This window comes from Podarcis cretensis, assembly GCF_951804945.1.
Source record: "Podarcis cretensis genome assembly, chromosome: 8".
NCBI classification, from domain to species: Eukaryota; Metazoa; Chordata; class Lepidosauria; order Squamata; family Lacertidae; genus Podarcis; species Podarcis cretensis.
In genome coordinates, this window is record NC_137177.1 from 81,077,362 (window position 1) to 81,096,264 (window position 18,903).

The 18,903-nt window shown below is 50.6% G+C and overlaps 1 protein-coding gene across 3 annotated transcripts in view; it reads right to left on the reverse strand.

Moving 5' to 3' along the window:
* Window positions 1-18,903, reverse strand: part of TMCO4 (transmembrane and coiled-coil domains 4) — a 114,116-nt gene that overhangs the window by 68,139 nt on the left and 27,074 nt on the right. For 2 of the 3 annotated variants that reach the window (XM_079986982.1, XM_079986981.1), the window contains exons 11-14: window positions 17,936-18,020; window positions 9,143-9,260; window positions 7,946-8,063; window positions 211-3,263 (exon numbers count right to left, since the gene is read on the reverse strand). In XM_079986982.1, coding sequence (XP_079843108.1) covers window positions 2,835-3,263; window positions 7,946-8,063; window positions 9,143-9,260; window positions 17,936-18,020 — 750 coding nt within the window. In that variant the 3' untranslated portion in view covers window positions 211-2,834. Of the gene's footprint in view, window positions 1-210; window positions 3,264-7,945; window positions 8,064-9,142; window positions 9,261-17,935; window positions 18,021-18,903 lie in introns of those variants that run through there. The other variant, XR_013841597.1, reaches the window with a different exon arrangement.

An 18,903-nucleotide genomic window follows, 5' to 3' on the forward strand; every position in this document is an offset into this window, starting at 1 on the left:
TCAGATGGGAAAACTGAGACAAAATGAAATTGAAAATCCCTGTTCAAGGATTTATATTTATATCGTTGTGTACATGAACTGGAAATCTGTCTTGGCAGAACAACATATATGCTCCTCTTCTGACACATAAATTGATCCCGGGGTTCTTGATTCTTGATTTGAAAAACAACTAGACTTCATTATTATTTATTTATTATTTATTTTTTAAAAAAGCCAGGTGTGAGGGAGGCCAGTCTGTGTCTGCACCCTCTTAAGAAACCAGTGTCAGTTCTTGTATAGGTGATATAGTTTGGGAGTTCCTTGCAGGGAATCTGAAATTGCTTGCTTGCTTGCTTCTCTCTCTCCCCCTCCCTCCCCGCCCTGCTTCCCCATGATGTGGTTTGCTAACCTTATCTCCTTCAGTTTGCATATCTCTATCAATTTTCAGAAACAGCAGAGGGAGAGGTGTGTGTTCTGTGTTTTAAAAGAAGGAACGCCTAGATCCTGCTAAGAAAAGACCGCCTTAATTTCTGTAAAAGGGCCTCCAAGGAGCTGTTTCTCCCCAAATTGATTTGCTTGGTCTTACTTGTCTTCTGGCACTTTCTATCGATTTGAGGAGTATGCTGTATAAAGGTTTAAGCCGCCTTCGTATGGAGCCTCAGATTCACCTACAGTTTGTGTATGTGGCAAGTCTGGCTGCAGCGTGGAAAGACTCGAGAGATTCCTTCTGGCTGCACCGGTGAGCCTGATTTTACCTCCTTCTGCTTCCCAGGAGAGACTGCATCCCGATCTAGATTGCGCCTGTGTACAAATTCTCGCCTTCTGCACATGTGAAACTGGCCCTATATCCTGGGGGTCACTTAAGAATGCAGGAAGCAGATGCAGTCATTTTCCGTTGCCCGGTAGGTCACGTGTTTCTCGTGATTCACAAAGCAGAACAGGGACCAACCCTCCTTCTATCCTGGGCCGATGGGAACCAGAATCCCTTTCAACAACGCCCAGTAAAGAGGATTTAAAAACAGCGAGAGGCCTGTTTGAATGACAGCTTTCTCGTGAAATGAAACAAGGCCTAATGGCTAGGCTGGATCTTTCGTGTACGGGGGCGGGGAGAACTGCCTTTGATTGACACTCTAGCTAGGGTGCGAGACCCTGTGACGCATGGGGATATAATCTCAGGTTCATTCCATTACAGCCTTTTCTTCCAAGAGTGTAAAATGATTCAAGACGTTAATTCGTCTTACTCAGAGCCAGTGTTTAAAATTGTTATTTATTATATTGACACCTTCACCTTTCTTACATGCGGCGGCGGGGGAGCATTTCCCAGTAACATAATGCCACCCCCCGTATATCTCAGACCCCCAACCTGACCGAGACCTGCTTAGCTTCCTCTGCAAGCTGGCTAAATTCTGTGCCTTCAAACCGTGCCCCTTGGGGGTGTGTGTTGCTCATTCTTCCTGAGCAAGGATACCCACAGCTTGAAGGGTTGTGTGAAGCCTGACGGCATACGCAGGGCCAGCCCCTGCAAAAGGCAGGGTGAAGCAGTTGCCCTGGGCAGTGGAAGCCCCAAGGCAACACCTTGAAATGGCAGAGAAATGCCGCCAATTTCCAGCAAGATGGCATGATCTCAATGGATGAAACCTGACATCGCCGTCTCTGCTGCTTCGTGCCACCGCCACGCAACCTAGGTAAGGGATGTTTTGGTGACAGGGCGACACTTTCCATTTTGCCTCAAGCAGGGAAACGGGGCACGTCACATTGGGAATACGTCGTGGAGTTTCCTTAGAGGGCTTGCACAGAACTTACTTACGGAAAAACAAACAGATGTGGTTTGTGCAAGCGGATGTCCGGGGTGGGGTGGGGTGGGGTGAAGAAATCACAACTTTTGTCCCTCTCCCCACCCAACCCCCTGTCCTTTCAACCTGTGCAGTTATAAATAAAAGAGGTATATTTATTTTCTTCTTTCCTATGAGCCTTGTTACGTCTCCAGTGTCCTAGACTGAACCTGGGGCTTTCTGCAGGCGCTTTGCCACTGAGCTACGGCTCTTCCTCTAAAAACAGTGCAAGGTTCTAGTCCTCAACGTTGTGAATAAAGGGGATGGTCTATGAACCTAGGGAGCTGCCTTATATCACTGCGTCCATCTAGTTCAGTATTATCAACACTGACCAGCAGTGGCTCTCCGGGGTTTTAGGCAGGGGACATCCCACCACTAACCTGGAGATGTCATGGAATAGAGGTGGAAGGGACCCTAACATTCTGCAATGCAGGAATCTCAACTGAAGCATCCATGAGACATGGCCATCCAAACTCTTGCTTTAAAATCTCCAATGAAGGAGAGTCCACAACCTCCGAAGGGAGTCCGTTTCACTGTCAAGCAGCTCTTAATGTCAGGCTGATCGGTCACTGTGCAACGGCCTGTCTCCTCAGGAGAGTTCTGGATTGGCAACTCTGGATAGGGACAAGCTTCCTCATACAAATGTGGTTATGGAATGTGAGTTACTGTAAGGCACGGCGATGGGACCTGGAAGGATGAGTAGAAATTGAGAGTTGTTTGCTATTGTCAAGTAAAGGTGGAAAGCTTCCATCCTCAGGGGGCAGGACACCTCCTCACCCACCCGTCCCAGTTACCAGACACCATGGAAAACAACAACCGTGGACGGATTATTTCCATCACGCTCTGCGGCTGGTGTTCTCAGGGGCAGACGACTGCTGCGGAACAGAGAATCCTAGCAGATCGATCGTTGGCCTGCTCCTTCAAAGGCAAGTCTTTGGTGTTCTTTGGAAACTTCAGCAAAGGGCTGATGGGAAGACTCAGTGCAAACACTACAACAACCATCACGCTGCAGCGCCTCATATGTTATCTGAGAGTCAGAGGGGCGCTTGCGGAGCTGGAAAGTTCTTGGGAATGTGAGGAGCTGGTGGGAAAAGGCTCTTCTAACCCAGCTGCGTCCTGGTCCCTTGCGGCACTAGAGATTTCACCCTGTTCAGAAACCGCCTCTGCTGGCGGTGGGAGGTCATCTGGGCCCGAACTGTGGCTGGAAACCGGCTCCCACACCCAGTGGTCATCACCGTTGACGTCACCCTCATTGGTACCACCGGGCCCTTCCTCTCCCACGATGCATTGCTCTTCCTGAGCGTCACATGGTACCGGCTCCCGGTCCTCCTCATGCTCAGTGGAGAGAGTGGCGAGGCTACTCTCCTCTTCCAGGCGGCACTGCTTCGTTTTGACACCCACGGCTTTCAGGATTGTGTCCATCTGCTTCATGTAGTCCAGATGGCCGCTCACCTGGAAAGAAACGCAGAGTTTAGGGACACGGGAAGACGCCCAGGACTGGGTCTGACCTATTGGTTCCTCTAGCTGAGTGTAGTCCACAACGACCAGCAGAAACGGTTTCAGGAAGCAAACCCTTCCAGCCCTACCTAGACATGCCAGGGGGATTCAGGGAAACCTAGAGCTGGAAGGGTCCCTCAAGGGTCATCTAGCCCAACCCCCTGCAATAATAATAATAATAATAATAATAATAATAATAATAATTTATTTATATCCCGCCCTCCCCAGTCGAAGGTGGGCTCAGAGCGGCTAACAACAGTAAAATGATAAAACATTCTAAAATCATTTCATTATAAAATTAATTCAAATCAGATTAATGGCAACCATTGGACTCTGTGAGGATTGCCAAAGGAGGGGGTCAGGCTGTGCCCTGGCCAAAGGCCTGGTGGAACAACTGTGTCTTGCAGGCCCTGCGGAAAGATGTCAAGTCCCGCAGGGCCCTAGTCTCTTGTGACAGAGCGTTCCACCAGTTCGGAGCCACAGCCGAAAAAGCCCTGGCTCTAGTTGAGGTCAGCCTAACCTGTCTGTGGCCTGGGCCTCCAAGATGTTTTTGTTTGAAGACCGTAAGGTCCTCCGTGGGACATACCAGGAGAGGCGGTCCCGTAGGTACGAGGGTCCTAGGCCGTATAGGGCTTTGAAGGTTTAAACCAGCACCTTAAAGCTGATCCTGTACTCCACCGGGAGCCAGTGCAACTGGTATAGCACCGGGTGAATGTGATCTCGCAGCGAGGACCCCGTAAGGAGTCTCGCCACGGCATTCTGCACCCGCTGGAGTTTCTGGGTCAGTCTCAAGGGCAGCCCCACATAGAGCGAGTTACAATAATCCAGTCTGGAGGTGACCGTCGCGTGGATCATAGTGGCTAGGTCAGGGCGAGAGAGATAAGGTACCTTCCGCTTACCAAGCAGGTGCTGCGACACAGAGCTATGGCCCTTTCCTTAAAAATGAAGCAAGGTCTCTAGTCCCCATGAGGTTGGGGACCGCTTTATCCTGAGTCAGACCTGTTCGTCATCTAGCTCAGTACTGCCGGCACTAACTGGCAGCAGCTCTCGGGGGTTTCAGGAAGGGAGTCTTTTCCCAGCCCTACCTGGAGATGCTGATGGCGGAGATTTTGAACCCGGGACCTTCTGCATGTGAAGTAGGTTCTCTGCCACCGAGCCACACCCCTTCCCCAAACAACACCACCAGTTAGGAACAAAGCTTTGGTGCAGAGGGTCAGGTGCACAGGAGGAGAAAGGATGGAGGAGACTCCCATTGTTAGCCCTGCCTACTACAGTGGCGCCTCGCAAGACGAAATTAATCCGTTCCGTGAGGCTCTTCGTCTAGCGGTTTTTTCCTCTTGCGAAGCAAGCCCATTGACAGCTTAGCGGATTAGCGCTATTAGCGGTTTAGCGGGTTTTAGCGGATCAGCTGATAAGCGGCTTATCAGCGGATCAGCTGATAAGTGGCTTAGGGCTTAGGAAAAGGGGGGGAAAAGGGAAAAAAACCTGCAGGAACTTGCAAGACATTTTCGTCTTGCGAAGCAAGCCCATAGGGAAATTCGTTTTGCGAAGCGCCTTCAAAACGGAAAACCCTTTCGTCTAGCGGGTTTTCCGTCTTGCGAGGCATTCGTCTTGCGGGGCACCACTGTATTTGAAGGTCTACTGCTCATGGAAATGGAGGCTCTACATAGCTACGGTGTCTAATAGCCTCTGACAACGGACCTATCTGCCTACGCCGCTGAGGTTTTGTCAGGAACACTTTGACATTTGAAGCCACTTAGAACTTGGCACGAAGAGCCCGCTGTCGTATTTTTAATCCACATTTTTTACGAGGCAATCTGCAGCCATATGGCTCAACCGGTCTTTTCCTCTTCCCGGTTTTGGAGAGGTTAGAACTTTTAATTAAAAGGGGCTGTTGAGGGCTTAATGGAAGGAGACTCCAGATGTTGGTGGGGATTTTGAGAAGCGGAAGGTAGGAAGGGCGGCCCTGTTCTCCTCTTTAACCCCGTTTGGTTGCTAAGGAGACAGAAATTAAAAATCAGGCAGAGGGATAAAAGAGGAGAAGAATCTAAGGGTGAGAGGAGGGCAGCAATACTCTTGTGGTACTGGGGCGGCGGCGGCTGTAAGACCTCTCTTTCTATCTTTCTGCATTATGTAGGCCTGGAAGGAGGCAGGCCCAGAACAGCTAATCATGCAGAGTCACGGCAGGCAGACTCTCCCTCTTGTTGCATCCTTGCACGGGGAAGTGGTCCAAAATATTCAGTCGTGGGTCACATCTACACATCCACTGAAAGCACATCACTTTTCCCAAAAGAATCCTGGGTACCACAGTCCACCCTTCATGGTGCTATAATAATAATAATAATAATAATAATAATAATAATAATAATAATAATGTATTATTTATACCCCGCCCATCTGGCTGGGTCCCCCCAGCCACTCTGGGCGGCTTCCAACAAAACACTAAAATACAACAACCTATTAAACATTAAAAGCTTCCCTAAACAGGGCTGCCTTCAGATGTCTTCTAAAAGTTTGGTAGTTATTTTTCTCTTTGACATCTGGTGGGAGGGCGTTCCACAGGGCAGGCGCCACTACCGAGAAGGCCCTCTGCCTGGTTCCCTGTAACTTGGCCTCTTGAAGCGAGGGAACCTCCAGAAGGCCCTCGGTGCTGGACCTCAGTGTCCGGGGAGAACGATGGAGGTGGAGACGCTCCTTCAGGGATACTGGACCAAGGCCGTTTAGGGCTTTAAAGGTCAGCACCAACACTTTGAACTGTGCTCAGAAACGTACTAGGAGCCAGTGTAGGTCTTTCAAGACCAGTGTTATACGCAATCGGCGGCCACTCCCAGTCTATCACCAGTCTAGCTGCCGCATTCTGGATTAATTGTAGTTTCCAGGTCACCTTCAAAGGTAGCCCCACGTAGAGTGCATTGTAGTAGTCCAAGCGAGAGAAAACCAGAGCATGCAGCACTCTGGCGACTCAGTCTGCGGACAGGTAGGGTCTCAGCCTGCATACCAGATGGAGCTGATAAACAGCTGCCCTGGACACAGAATTGACCTGTGCCTCCATGGACAGCTGTGAGTCCAGAACAACTCCCAGGCTGTGCACCTGGTCCTTCAGGGGCACAGTTACCTCATTCAGGAACAGGGAGTCTTCCACACCTGCCCGCCTCCTGTCCCCCCAAAACAGTACTTCTGTCTTGTCAGGATTCAACCTCAGTCTGCTAGCTGCCATCCATCCTCCCAGCACCTTGAACAGAGTAGGGTTTCTAGGATTCTTGGGGATGGGGGAGGGAAGCCATGTGATTTAAATGTGCTCAAAATGTATGGAGGGGAATAAAGCATCGCTACATTTCAATCTGCAGATCGTTTCCGGAGGCGTGGATGAAGTAGGTTTGCCAAATCAATTTTCTCCCTTGCTCGTACCCAGCTAGTAAGAGTCCCAACCCTCTCAAACACTGAGATTAGCAGATTAGCCCCTCTTGGCCGTTCCTCAGAACCTGGTAGCTGTGACGGCCGGGGAGAGAGCATTTTCTGTGGCAACCCCTGAGCTTATTTTATTTTATTTGGAGCATTTGTGCCCAGCTCTCTGGCTGAGTTGGCTCCCAGTGTGGCTCATGTACAATCAGAAAGTGCAAGCCAGTAGGCTTACAAACTATAGGACACGACACAAAAGGAAAATGGGACAGGGAGGAGAAATCAAACAGGCCACCAACTCTTATTTGGTTGTTCTTCTAATGAGCAGCTGGCACAGTTCAGTGGGAGGTGATGCCTGTTGGGGGAGCCAGTCTGTCACAGCAGAGCTGATGCAGAGAGCCTTCTGCTTTCTGTCTTTCCCACGGAGCCAGTGGGACGGAACGGCTGCTCCCCAGTGACAGCTGAAGGAGAGGAGGGCTGAACCCCTGAGTCCGCAGAGATGCCTCTGTCAGCTTCACTATGCAGTTTTTGTCATATGGTCAAGATGCACCTCTTTATCCTGGCCTCTGACACAGAGGTATGTTTTCAGAACCCATCCTATTCTTGCAATTGTGTATTGTTTTGATCTGTTTTTAAAAGCTGCATTTTAAATTGCTGGGACTCGCCCTGGGGTGCAGAGCAAGCGATCAAACAAAATATTGTTGCATACCACCCCAATCTCTGAGAGGTGCGAGATTCCAGCAGTTCCGACCACTTACTCAGGGTTCAGTTTTCTTTGGAATGAGGCACAGCGGAGACTGTTTAGGACACATGCTTTATTTACACATATACAGAACCTGAGCCTACAATGGAGGGGTTCGCAGCATTAACACCCCAAGAGGGCCTTGCTTCCCCCATAGTCGCAGCCTCAGATTCCAACAGAAATCAGGCATGGCTCTGTCTCCCAGCTGCCCAGCCTGCAGCCTGCCAACTTCCAGCTTCAAGCTCACACAACTCAACTCTCAACTTCTGGCCTTTGTCTTTCTACCTAGCGATGAGCTGAGGGAACATGGGGCTCCCATTTGCCATCTGGCACGGAGCCACTTCCTTTGTTACTTTGCTGGTTAGTCCTTGCTTATATTTTAACACTAGCTGGGTCCAGGAACCAGAAAGATCTCAAAATACAGCCCTCTGGCTTGGGAGAATTCAGCAGCCGTCACTGACATTTACTGCCTGCAGGTCTGGAAAGCGCTACTTACGATCGACGAGAGATCCACATTCACCATTCTCCTGTTGTCCAGGTTAACCGGCTGAAGTCCAGCGACGTTGAGTTGAACAGAGGATGTCCGGTAGACATATCTCAGCAGCCAGTCTCCCCTGGGAGGAGAAAAAGGAACCAATACTACTGAACAGCCATATCATTCAACCGACTGAAGCATATAACCAGATGGACCACCAAACCCAGGGATCGGGTTCCCATGACTCTCCAGGTGCTGCAGCCCCATCATCCAGGAACATTGCCCATGTTGGCTGGGGCTGATGGAAGCCCAGCTGCACCTAGAGCGCCACAGATTCCCCATCCCTGAACTAGACCATCACTTGCCTTCACTGCCCCTTTGTTTAACCATTTAGTCGTGTCCGACTCTTCGTGACCCCATGAACCAGAGCACGCCAGACACTCCTGTCTTCCACTGCCTCCCGCAGTTTGGCCAAACTCATGCTAGTAGCTTTGATAACACTGTCCAACCATCTCGTCCTCTCTCGTCCCCTTCTCCTTGTGCCCTCAATCTTTCCCAACATCAGGGTCTTTTCCAGGGAGTCTTCTCTTCTCATGAGGTGGCCAAAGTATTGGAGCCTCAGCTTCAGGATCTGTCCTTCCAGTGAGCTGCCTCTAGCTCCCGCCATCACAACTCTACCTTCTTTGAATGATGCTGGACCACAACTCCCATCCCTCCTTGGCCGTTTGCCAAGCTGGCTAGATAGTTGAGAAAAGTCTGGTGGGCCAGCTCTGCAAGTGATGGCAAGTGATGGTCTAATTCAGGGATGGGAAACCTGGGGAGCTGCAGATGTTGCTGATTAACAACATCCATCTCTCCTTGGCCATTAGCCATGCCATCTGAATAGCTGATAGAAGCTTGGGTCCAGCAACAGCTAGAGGTTGCCAGGTATCACACCCCTGAACTAGACCATCACTTGCCTTTACTGCCCCTAACTCCCACCATGACAACTCTGGCTTCATTTAATGCAGGACTGGCCCCTCTTCAGTGCCTAACTCTCCTTCCTTCCTTCCTTCACACACACAAACAAACAAACAAACCTCGCCTTCCAGGAAGAATATCAAGGCAAAGACATCAGACCCAGCAATCTTTTTCAAGAGACCATCAAAACCACACGCTAAATTTTCCAAATGCTTACAGAAAACTAGCCCGGCCACCCTATTTTTAGGGCCTACAGACCTGCAGTAGCCGTTGATGATCCTTCCCGAAACAACCTTGGCAATTTGATTCCAGTATTTGGCTTCCCCTTCCACTGGTGCCCCTAGGAGGACCACGTCTTCAACGATGCCTCTGCAGTCTGAGAAGAGAGGGAGCCCACCCAACCCACAACGCATCAGTGAGACAGCCTTGGAGGATGATGCTCTAGAGCCATGGCAGTGGCTTGGGAATGGCTGGTCGCCGCTTTCGAAATGCAGCTTGGGGAATCTGGCGCCACGAAACGCAACAGCGTGTGTGTGTTTACTCAGAAGAAAGCTGCACTTAATTCACAGGGACTCACTGCCATGTAACCATGCATACAGATGCAGTCTCGAAGAGGGATCCAGATTCAATGCATGCCTAGTCTTATCCAGGTTCTAGCAAAAGCCAGTGTGGCCTGTTGGTTAGTGTGTCGGACTAGGACCTGGGAGAAACCAGGGTTCGAACGCCCACTAGGCTGTGAAGCTCTCACTGGGTGATGTTAGGCCAGTCACTGTTTCCCATCCTAACCTACCTCACAGGGTCATTGTGGGGATCAAATGAGGAGGGGGAGAACCATGAGACCAATTGGAGCTCCTTGGAGGAAGAGGGTGGGTTATAAATGCAAGAAACGCACAAGCAAGATGGACACTGAAGGTTGTCTCCAATGAAGGGCACATTTACACCTTATATTTCAAGCTCTATTGTGCTGCTTTCAACAACCATGGCTTCTCCCAAAGAATCCTGGGAGCTGTAGTTGGTTATGGGTGCTGAGAGTTGGTAGGAGACCGTCTCCCTTTACATTCCCATCCCAGAGCTACAGTTCCCAATGTTCCCTGGGAAGAGGGATGGACAGTTAGCCACTCTGGGAATTGTAGCTCTGGGAGGGGAATAAAGGTAAAGGGGCCCCTGACCATTAAGTCCAGTCATGGCTGACTCTGGGGTTGCGGCGCTCATCTCGCTTTATTGACCGAGGGAGCTGGTGTACAGCTTCCGGGTCATGTGGCCAGCATGACTAAGCCGCTTCTGGCGAACCAGAGCAGCGCACAGAAATGCCGTTTACCTTCCCGCCGGAGCGGTACCCATTTATCTACTTGTACTTTGACGTGCTTTCGAACTGCTAGGTTGGCAGGAGCAGGGACCGAGCAACAGGAGCTCACCCCATCACGGTGATTCGAACCACCAACCTTCTGTTCGGCAAGTCCTAGGCTCTGTGGTTTAACCCACAGCACCACCCGCGTCCCTGGGAGGGGAATAGCGGTGCCCTAACAATTATCAACATACTACAGTTCAAGGCTGGGAACGACCGCTACCTGAAACCCCAGGGAGCTGTTGCTGCCAGCCCGTGTTGACAATACTGAGCTGGATGGACCCATGGCCTGGCGTAATATAAGGCAGCTTCCTATGTTTCTTGCCTTCATTCAGAACCATGAGGACTAGATTCTTTTCCTCTCTTTTGAAGATGGACCTCAGCTCAGTGGGCAGAGCACCTGCTTTGCATGCAGGAGGCTCCAGGTTCAAATCCCTGGCATCTCCAGGTAGGGCTGGGAAAGATCCCCTGCCTGAAATGAGGGAGAGCCACTGCCAGTCAGTGTAGGCAATACTTAGCTGGATAGGCCAAAGGCCTGATTCATCATCATCATCATCAACTTTATTGCACTAGCCAAAGGCCATGGCATCATTCACAATGGGAACAAAAAGAAAAGCAACAATAACCATAAAAACATCAGGCACTGCAGGTAGAATAAACCACGATCACATCTCCTAAAAATTATTTGTTGCATACGATATAATAGCAAGGGGTTCTCAGGTAGAAAGTGCCAGCTTAAATGTCCGAATCGCCTTTGCAATTGACCGCTATTTTATCTAGTTCTTTTCTCCTGATTTTCTTAGCTGCCAACGCATATAGTGCTGCTTTATAAGTGACGATGTCATCAGTATCACTCAGCAGCCATTTCACCCTTTCCCCGCCCTGTTCGAGTGTGTTCCATTCGTGAGCAGGGGTTTTATAAATCGGTCTCTTGGTTCTATATATAGCGGGCATTGCAATAAATAGTGGTACAATAATAATAATAATAATAATAATAATAATAATAATAATAATAATTTATTATTTGTACCCCGCCCATCTGGCTGGGTTTCCCCAGCCACTCTGGGCGGCTTCCATAAAAACCAAAAATACACTAAAATATCACAGATTAAAAACTTCCCTGAACAGGGCTGCCTTAAGATGTCTTCTGAATGTCAGGTAGTTATTTTTCTCTTTGACATCTGCTGGAAGGGTGTTCCACAGGGCGGGCGCCACTACCGAGAAGGCCCTCTGCCTGGTTCCCTGTAGCTTTGCTTCTCGCAATGAGGGAACCGCCAGAAGGCCCTCGGCGCTGGACCTCAGCGTCTGGGCAGAACGATGGGGGTGGAGACGCTCCTTCAGGTATACTGGGCCGAGGCCGTTTACAAATCAGGATAAGGCAGCTTCTTACATTCCCAAGTGCGAGCACCTGAATGTCTCCTCGGGAGCAGGTGCCACTGAATTCAATGGGCTAAGCAACTTTAATTGTCCGTCCCTCCATGCATAGCAGGAGGTTGGACTAGATGACACCGTTGGGGGCCCCCCTTCCAACTCTACAATTCTATAAAACATGCTTGTACCCAATGCTTGTCCTACTCAGAGGAGACCCATCAAAACCAATGGACATGACTAAGTTAGGTCCATTTCCTTCAATGTGCTTACTCCCAATAGGACTTAGTTAGATGGAACCTTTGAGATTTACTTATTTTTCCCCCAACACCCAGAGTACAACCAGTACTCAAGCAACGGGGAAGACAATTTTTTTTATAAAAAAAAATGATTGCAAATAATTATCAAAGCGGCTGCAGGCAGCTCTCAGGAGCAACTCAATTTACAATCTGTGTTCTGATTCTTGGATTTTTTCCTAGAAGGGTCTTTTTTTGTGGGAGGGCGGAAGGGGAGGGGGAGAGTAAAGAGGAAACATAAAAGATAAGACACTTCCAATTTGTCATTCTGAATGATCCAATTTGGGGAGATTATGAGACTTATTCTAAGTGCACGCCAGAGAGAAAAAGAGTTGGCGGTGGGGGGGGGGGGAGAGCAATTTCTGCTGCCCAAAAGGAATTCATAAGCCTGATTTGACTCATCTTAATTTGAACAGCAGCAGGGTTCTTTTGCAGAAGAAGTTCAGATGAGGGGACGACGGATTCTGAGTGAGCATCACATTCAGGTAATGTGATCATCGCTATTTGCAGCTTGGGGCTTCTGACCTTAAAACCAGCCCCTGTTTAAGACCGGACAGTGGGTGGTAGTGGGGCTGGGGCTGGGGGGAGGAAAGCTCCAGGCTGAATGGGGTGCATTCTGCATGGAACCTCAACACAACCACAGCCACTGCCTAGCACACTGGATGCTGAAGGAGCAACAGGAAATCAACAGTCGCCAGAGTTGCCTGGCAACCTCCTCCTCCTCCCTCCTCCCCATCTCATCTTTCGGCCCCTGCACAGCCACCCAGTCTTAAGCCTGCATGGTTGAAAAGAGCAGAAGGGAAAGAGGGCTGTGCACAGATGTGCCACTGGGCTAGACTACTGTGGCACAGTGCTTGTGGGGCTGCCTTTGGAGATGGCTTGGGAAAATCGCAGCTAGCTCACAAGCAGGGAACTCGTCACAGTGGTTCCTTGGCAAATGCGCTGGCCCTTGGGTTTGCTGTTGGGCTGAATGCAATTGCTCTTTTTCCTCATTAAAGCTCTTGGTGGTTTGGGTCTAGCCTGTGTGCACCCAAGGCTTTTCAAGAACTTAAAAACATAAGGAAAGCCTGCTGGGTCACACTTATCACCCGTCCTGTTCTTGCAGCAGCTGACTAGGTGCCTCAAAGGGAAACCCAAAACAAGAGCCCTCTGCCCTCCTGTGGCATTCGGAAGCAATGCCAAGGGCCTTCTGGCAGTTCCCTCATTGCGAGAAGCAAAGCTACAGGGAACCAGGCAAAGGGCCTTCTCGGTGGTGGCGCCCGCCCTGTGGAACGCCCTCCCACCAGATGTCAAAGAGATAAACAAATACCTGACATTCAGAAGAAATCTAAAGGCAGCCCTGTTCAGGGAAGTTTTTAATGTGTGACATTTTAGTGTATTTTTGGTCTTCGTTGGAAGCCACTCAGAGTGGCTGGGGAAACCCAGCCAGATGGGCGGGGTACAAATAATATATTATTATTATTATTATTATTATTATTATTATTATTATTATTACAAAGGCAGAGCAGAGTCATCATGGCTATTTGCCATCGATAGCCCTCTCTTCCATTAATTCGCCCAATCCTTTTCTAAAGCCATCTATCTTGGTGGCCATCACTGAGTCCTGAGACAAGGTCCTTAGCAGATGCTGAAAAGAGTGCAGTCAAGACACCTTCCTGGTGCCAAGAGGAACAGAATCATAGAATTGTAGAGTTGGGAGGGACCACCAAGGGCCATCTAGTCCAACCCCCTCCAAATGCAGGAATCTCAGCTAAAGAATCCACGACAGATGGCCACCCAACCTCTGCTTAAAAACCTTCAAGGAAGGAGAGGCCACCACCTCTTGTGGGAGTCTGTTCCACTGTCAAAAAAAGCTCTTACTGTCAGAAAGTTCTTCCTGATGTTTACTCGGAATTTCCGTTCTTGTGACTTGAAGCTGACTTGGTTCTGCTCCTCCCCTCCAGAGCAAGAGAAAACAAGTTTGTTTCCTCTTCCAGGGAGTTCCAAAGTGAATGTGCTACAAGGAGGGGAGAGAGAGCTCTAGTGCTGGCAGATTTCCCCATTGGCATCTAGTCAGCCACTGTGAGAACAGGATGGACTAATGGGACATTGGCCTGATCCTGATACGTCCATGAGGCTGAGAGATGAGGCCGGGGGCGGCAGGAAGAAGCAAAGACAAGGAGCGGGCGTTGAGGGCTGCGTATTACCACACAGCAATTTCAACGCAGCACCCGGAAATATTGGTTGGGGTCCCTCCCTTTTCGGTGGGGATGCATCTCGTTATATTAATTGGTACAAATCGCCCCAGCATAAACGTCTGCAGCAAGGAAGACCGGGGGGGGGGGGGGAGACACACACAGGCGCGCCGGCAAGCGATCGTGACCGTTCGATTCCTCGTTGTCGCCGTGTGGAGCTATTAATACAGGAGGTCGCGGCTCGTATTAGCAGTTGGCAGGTTGTTTTCTGAGTTAAACAGAAGAACTGTCAGGCGTGGGGGGGGGGCAACGGCAGCCGAGAACGGCGACTTTTAAGGAAAAGGAGGAAGAAAACAGGATGGCGTGCAAGGATGCGGAGACGGCTTGGGCGGACTTTTAGTAACGGATGCTGTCGTGACGAAAGTGCCTCTGTGGGAGGCTTGGAGGCGATCCCAGGAAGCCTAAGGCCGTGGAGCTTCGAGGACGACGACGCCAGCTTTGTGTAAAACGTTGCCTGGTCTGTTATGTAAGGTAAAGGTAAAGGTACCCCTGCCCGTACGGGCCAGTCTTGACAGACTCTGGGGTTGTGCGCCCATCTCACTTAAGAGGCCAGGGGCCAGCGCTGTCCGGAGACACTTCCGGGTCACGTGGCCAGCGTGACATCGCTGCTCTGGCCAGAGCCAGAGCCAGAGCCAGAGCCGCACACGGAAACGCCGTTTACCTTCCCGCTGGTAAGCGGTCCCTATTTATCTACTTGCACCCGGAGGTGCTTTCGAACTGCTAGGTTGGCAGGCGCTGGGACCGAGCAGCGGGAGCGCACCCCGCCGCAGGGATTCGAACCGCCGACCTTTCGATCGGCAAGTCCTAGGCGCTGAGGCTTTAACCCACAGCGCCACCTGCGTCCCTTATGTACCTTGTATGGTCTGTTATGTACCTGCCTAATAAAGTGCATTGGGCAGGACAGGGCCTCCTACAGATGCTTTCTTTATGATGTATAGGCCTTTAGGGATGCGGGTGGCGCTGTGGGTTAAACCTCAGAACGTAGGACTTGCTGATCGGAAGGTCGGCGGTTCAAATCCCTGCGACGGGGTGAGCTCCCATTGCTTGGTCCCTGCTCCTGCCCACCTAGCAGTTCAAAAGCACGTCAAAGTGCAAGTAGATAAATAGGTACCGCTCCGCCGGAAAGGTAAATGGCATTTCCGTGCGCTGCTCTAGTTCACCAGAAGCGGCTTAGTCTTGCTGGCCACATGACCTGGAAGCTGTACGCCGGCTCCCTCGGCCAATAAAGCGAGATGAGCGCCGCAACCCCAGAGTCGGTCACGACTGGACCCAATGGTCAGGGGTCCCTTTAGCTTTACCTAAGCCTTTAGGGTGTGGCCCCTGCCTTTTGCAACTCCCTCTTGTTGCATATCAGAACCAGAAGCTGCCTTATACTGAACCCTACTCTTGGGTCTGGATAGCTCAATAGTGCCTGCACTGACTGGCAGCAATGGCGCATTCCCAGCCCAACTGGAGATGATGCTAGGGATTGAGCATAGGACCTTCTATAAGCAAACAGGTGCCCTTCGCCTTTGACAGGGTTTGCCACCTGCCCAGGCCTGCAGCAAAACCAGGCTCTTTCAGGAGTGCATCTGTAAGCTTCATACACCTTTCGGCGGGTCCCTGAATTCACCCTGGCCAATTCAGATGTGCATGGTCCCTTTATGGTAAACCAGGCCCTCTTCTAAGATTATATGATAATCTTATAATTATAAGGTAAAGGGACCCCTGACCATTAGGTCCAGTCGTGACGGACTCTGGGGCTGAGGCGCTCATCTCGCTTTATTGGCCGAGGGAGCCGGCGTACAGCTTCCGGGTCATGTAGCCAGCATGACTGAGCCGCTTCTGGCGAACCAGAGCAGTGCACGGAAACGCCGTTTACCTTCCCACTGGAGTGGTACCTATTTATCTACTTGCACTTTGACGTGCTTTTGAACTGCTAGGTTGGCAGGAGCAGGGACCGAGCAACGGGAGCTCACCCCGTCACGGGGATTCTAACCTGCTGACCTTCTGATTGGCAAGCCCTAGGCTCTGTGGTTTAACCCACAGAGCCACCCGCGTCCCATAATCTTATAATTATGCAATAATTAGGGTGCATTGCAACCCGAGATCTCCGCACGTCGCCTTTCACCTGGATCTATTTTCTGCGCGTGTCAATTCCTTTGGAGTGAGCCAAGCTGTGTTTTCCCCAGAGTTCTCCTTGTACCTTGCAGAACTTGCACCCCATTCTCCCAAAACACAGTTGGAAGGGATCTCCCAAGGTGATCTGGCCCAACCCACTGCAATGCAGGAAGCTCCTTGTGCTTTCAGTGGGCCTGAGGTTCTCAAAATTATAATAATAATATACTAATTTATTATTAGGGACGCAGGTGGCGCTGTGGGTTAAAGCCTCAGCGCCTAGGACTTGCCGATCGAAAGGTCGGCGGTTCGAATCCCTGCGGCGGGGTGCGCTCCCGCTGCTCGGTCCCAGCGCCTGCCAACCTAGCAGCTCGAAAGCACCTCCGGGTGCAAGTAGATAAATAGGGACCGCTTACCAGCGGGAAGGTAAACGGCGTTTCCGTGTGCGGCTCTGGCTCGCCAGAGCAGCGATGTCACACTGGCCACGTGACCCGGAAGTGTCTCCGGACAGCGCTGGCCCCTGGCCTCTTGAGTGAGATGGGCGCACAACCCCAGAGTCTGTCAAGACTGGCCCGTACGGGCAGGGGTACCTTTACCTTTACCTTTTAATTTATTATTTATTCCCCGCCCATCTGGCTGAGTTTCCCCAGCCACTCTGGGCGGCTTCCAATCAAGTGTTAAAAACAATACAGCATTAAATGTTAAAAACTTCCCTAAACAGTGCTGCCTTCAGATGGCTCTTAAAAATAGGATAGCTGCTTATTTCCTTCATATCTGAAGAGAGGGCGTTCCACAGGGCGGGCGCCACTACTGAGAAGGCCCTCTGTCTGGTTCCCTGTAACCTCGCAATGAGGGAACCGCCAGAAGGCCTTCGGCGATGGATCTCAATGTCTGGGCAGAATGATGGGGGTGGAGACGCTCCTTCAGGTATACAGGACCGAGGCCGTTTAGGGCTTTAAAGGTCAGCACCAACACTTTGAATTGTGCTTGGCAACGTATTGGAAGCCAATGCAGATCTCTCAGGACCAGTGTTATGTGGTCTCGGCGGCCACTCCCAATCACCAGTCTAGTTGCCGCATTCTGAATTAATTGCAGTTTCCGGGTCACCTTCAAAGGTAGCCCCACGCAGAGCGCATTGCAGTAGTCCAAGCGGGAGATAACTAGAGCATGCACCACTCTGGCAAGGCAGTCTGCAGGCAGGTAGGCTCTCAGCCTGCGTACCAGATGGAGCTGGTAGACAGCTGCCATGAACACAGAATTAACCTGGGCCTCCATGGACAGCTGTGAATCCAAAATGACTCCCAGGCTGCACACCTGGTCCTTCAGGGGGACAACTGGGTCTCTGGCTGTTGTTGGGGCTGCAGCTCCCATCATCCCTAGCTAGCAGGGCCAGTGGTCAAGGAAGATGGGAATTGTAGTGCAAAAACGGCTGGAAACCCAAGTTTGGCCTAAATGGCTGGTTTTGGAGCTGCCTCCTTTTATTCCGATTGGCCCCTGTTAGCACAAAGGGTGAGAAAACTCCTTTTCAGTGGCTCAAAAGCTCCCCTTTCATGCTGATTGGTCGGCCCTGGGATGCTGGAAGCGGAGACCCTGCTACAAAGGGTCTTTGAGACACACACCCCGCGACCACAGACCACTACCCTGCTGATGAAGAACAAACAGTGTCTCAGCTGTCTTACGGCCTGATTCCCCAACCCCCTCCAGTACGCACCTTTCTCCTTGGCCATTTCCTGGAGGCAGAAGTAGATGACTCTGGCGCCAAGACTGAAACCGATCAAGGTAACCGGCCGCTTGCCCTGGAAGGGGAAGGAACAGAATGACAGAACTCAAACAAGCTTAAAATCTCAAGCTCCCTGCCTCGAAAAAGCAGTAAAGATTATGACCACTTGATAGTGAAAAAGAAAGAAAGGTTTTGCCTAGCTGGATCATGTCCTGGAAATTCGGTGATGCTTGCCTACATGCTGGGGCCTTTGACATGATCGACACGACAGAGAGACTGTGTTTAAACTGTGTTTTTGTTTTAGTGATGTATTTGCCACCCTGAGCTCCTCTGGGAAGAAATTCATTAGCAGCAATGATTTGCGGTGGATTAGACCAGATGCCCGTTGGGTCCCTTCCAACTTGACAATCCTATGATTCTGTACTGGCTAAAACATAGCCTACCATACAGATGTTAAGAGTCGTAATTCCTCACTCAGCCATCACCTTAGGGTGGTCATTGCCCTTCTCAGAATAACCTACCTCACAAGGTTGTTGTGATGATTTATGGGTTGGTGCATGCCAACTTGAGCTCGTTGGAGAGAAAAAAGGATGAGCTACAAATGCAGTAAATAAAATGAAATTGATGGGCCTAAGTTAGTCATGCCCATTAATTTCAGTGGGTCTATTCTGCATAGCACTAACACTATCACCGCGATAAATGTTTCCCCCACGATTCTTTCTACATGATCCTTTAAGTGGCGGATTGCTGTGGACTGGACCTGGGCCCTTATTCCGGTTGTTGTTGTTTAGTCGTGTCCAACTCTTCGTGACCCATGGACCAGAGCACGCCAGACACTCCTGTCTTCCACAGCCTCCCGCAGTTTGGCCAAACTCATGCTGGTAGCTTTGAGAACACTGTCCAACCATCTCGTCCTCTCTCGTCCCCTTCTCCTTGTGCCCTCAATCTTTCCCAACATC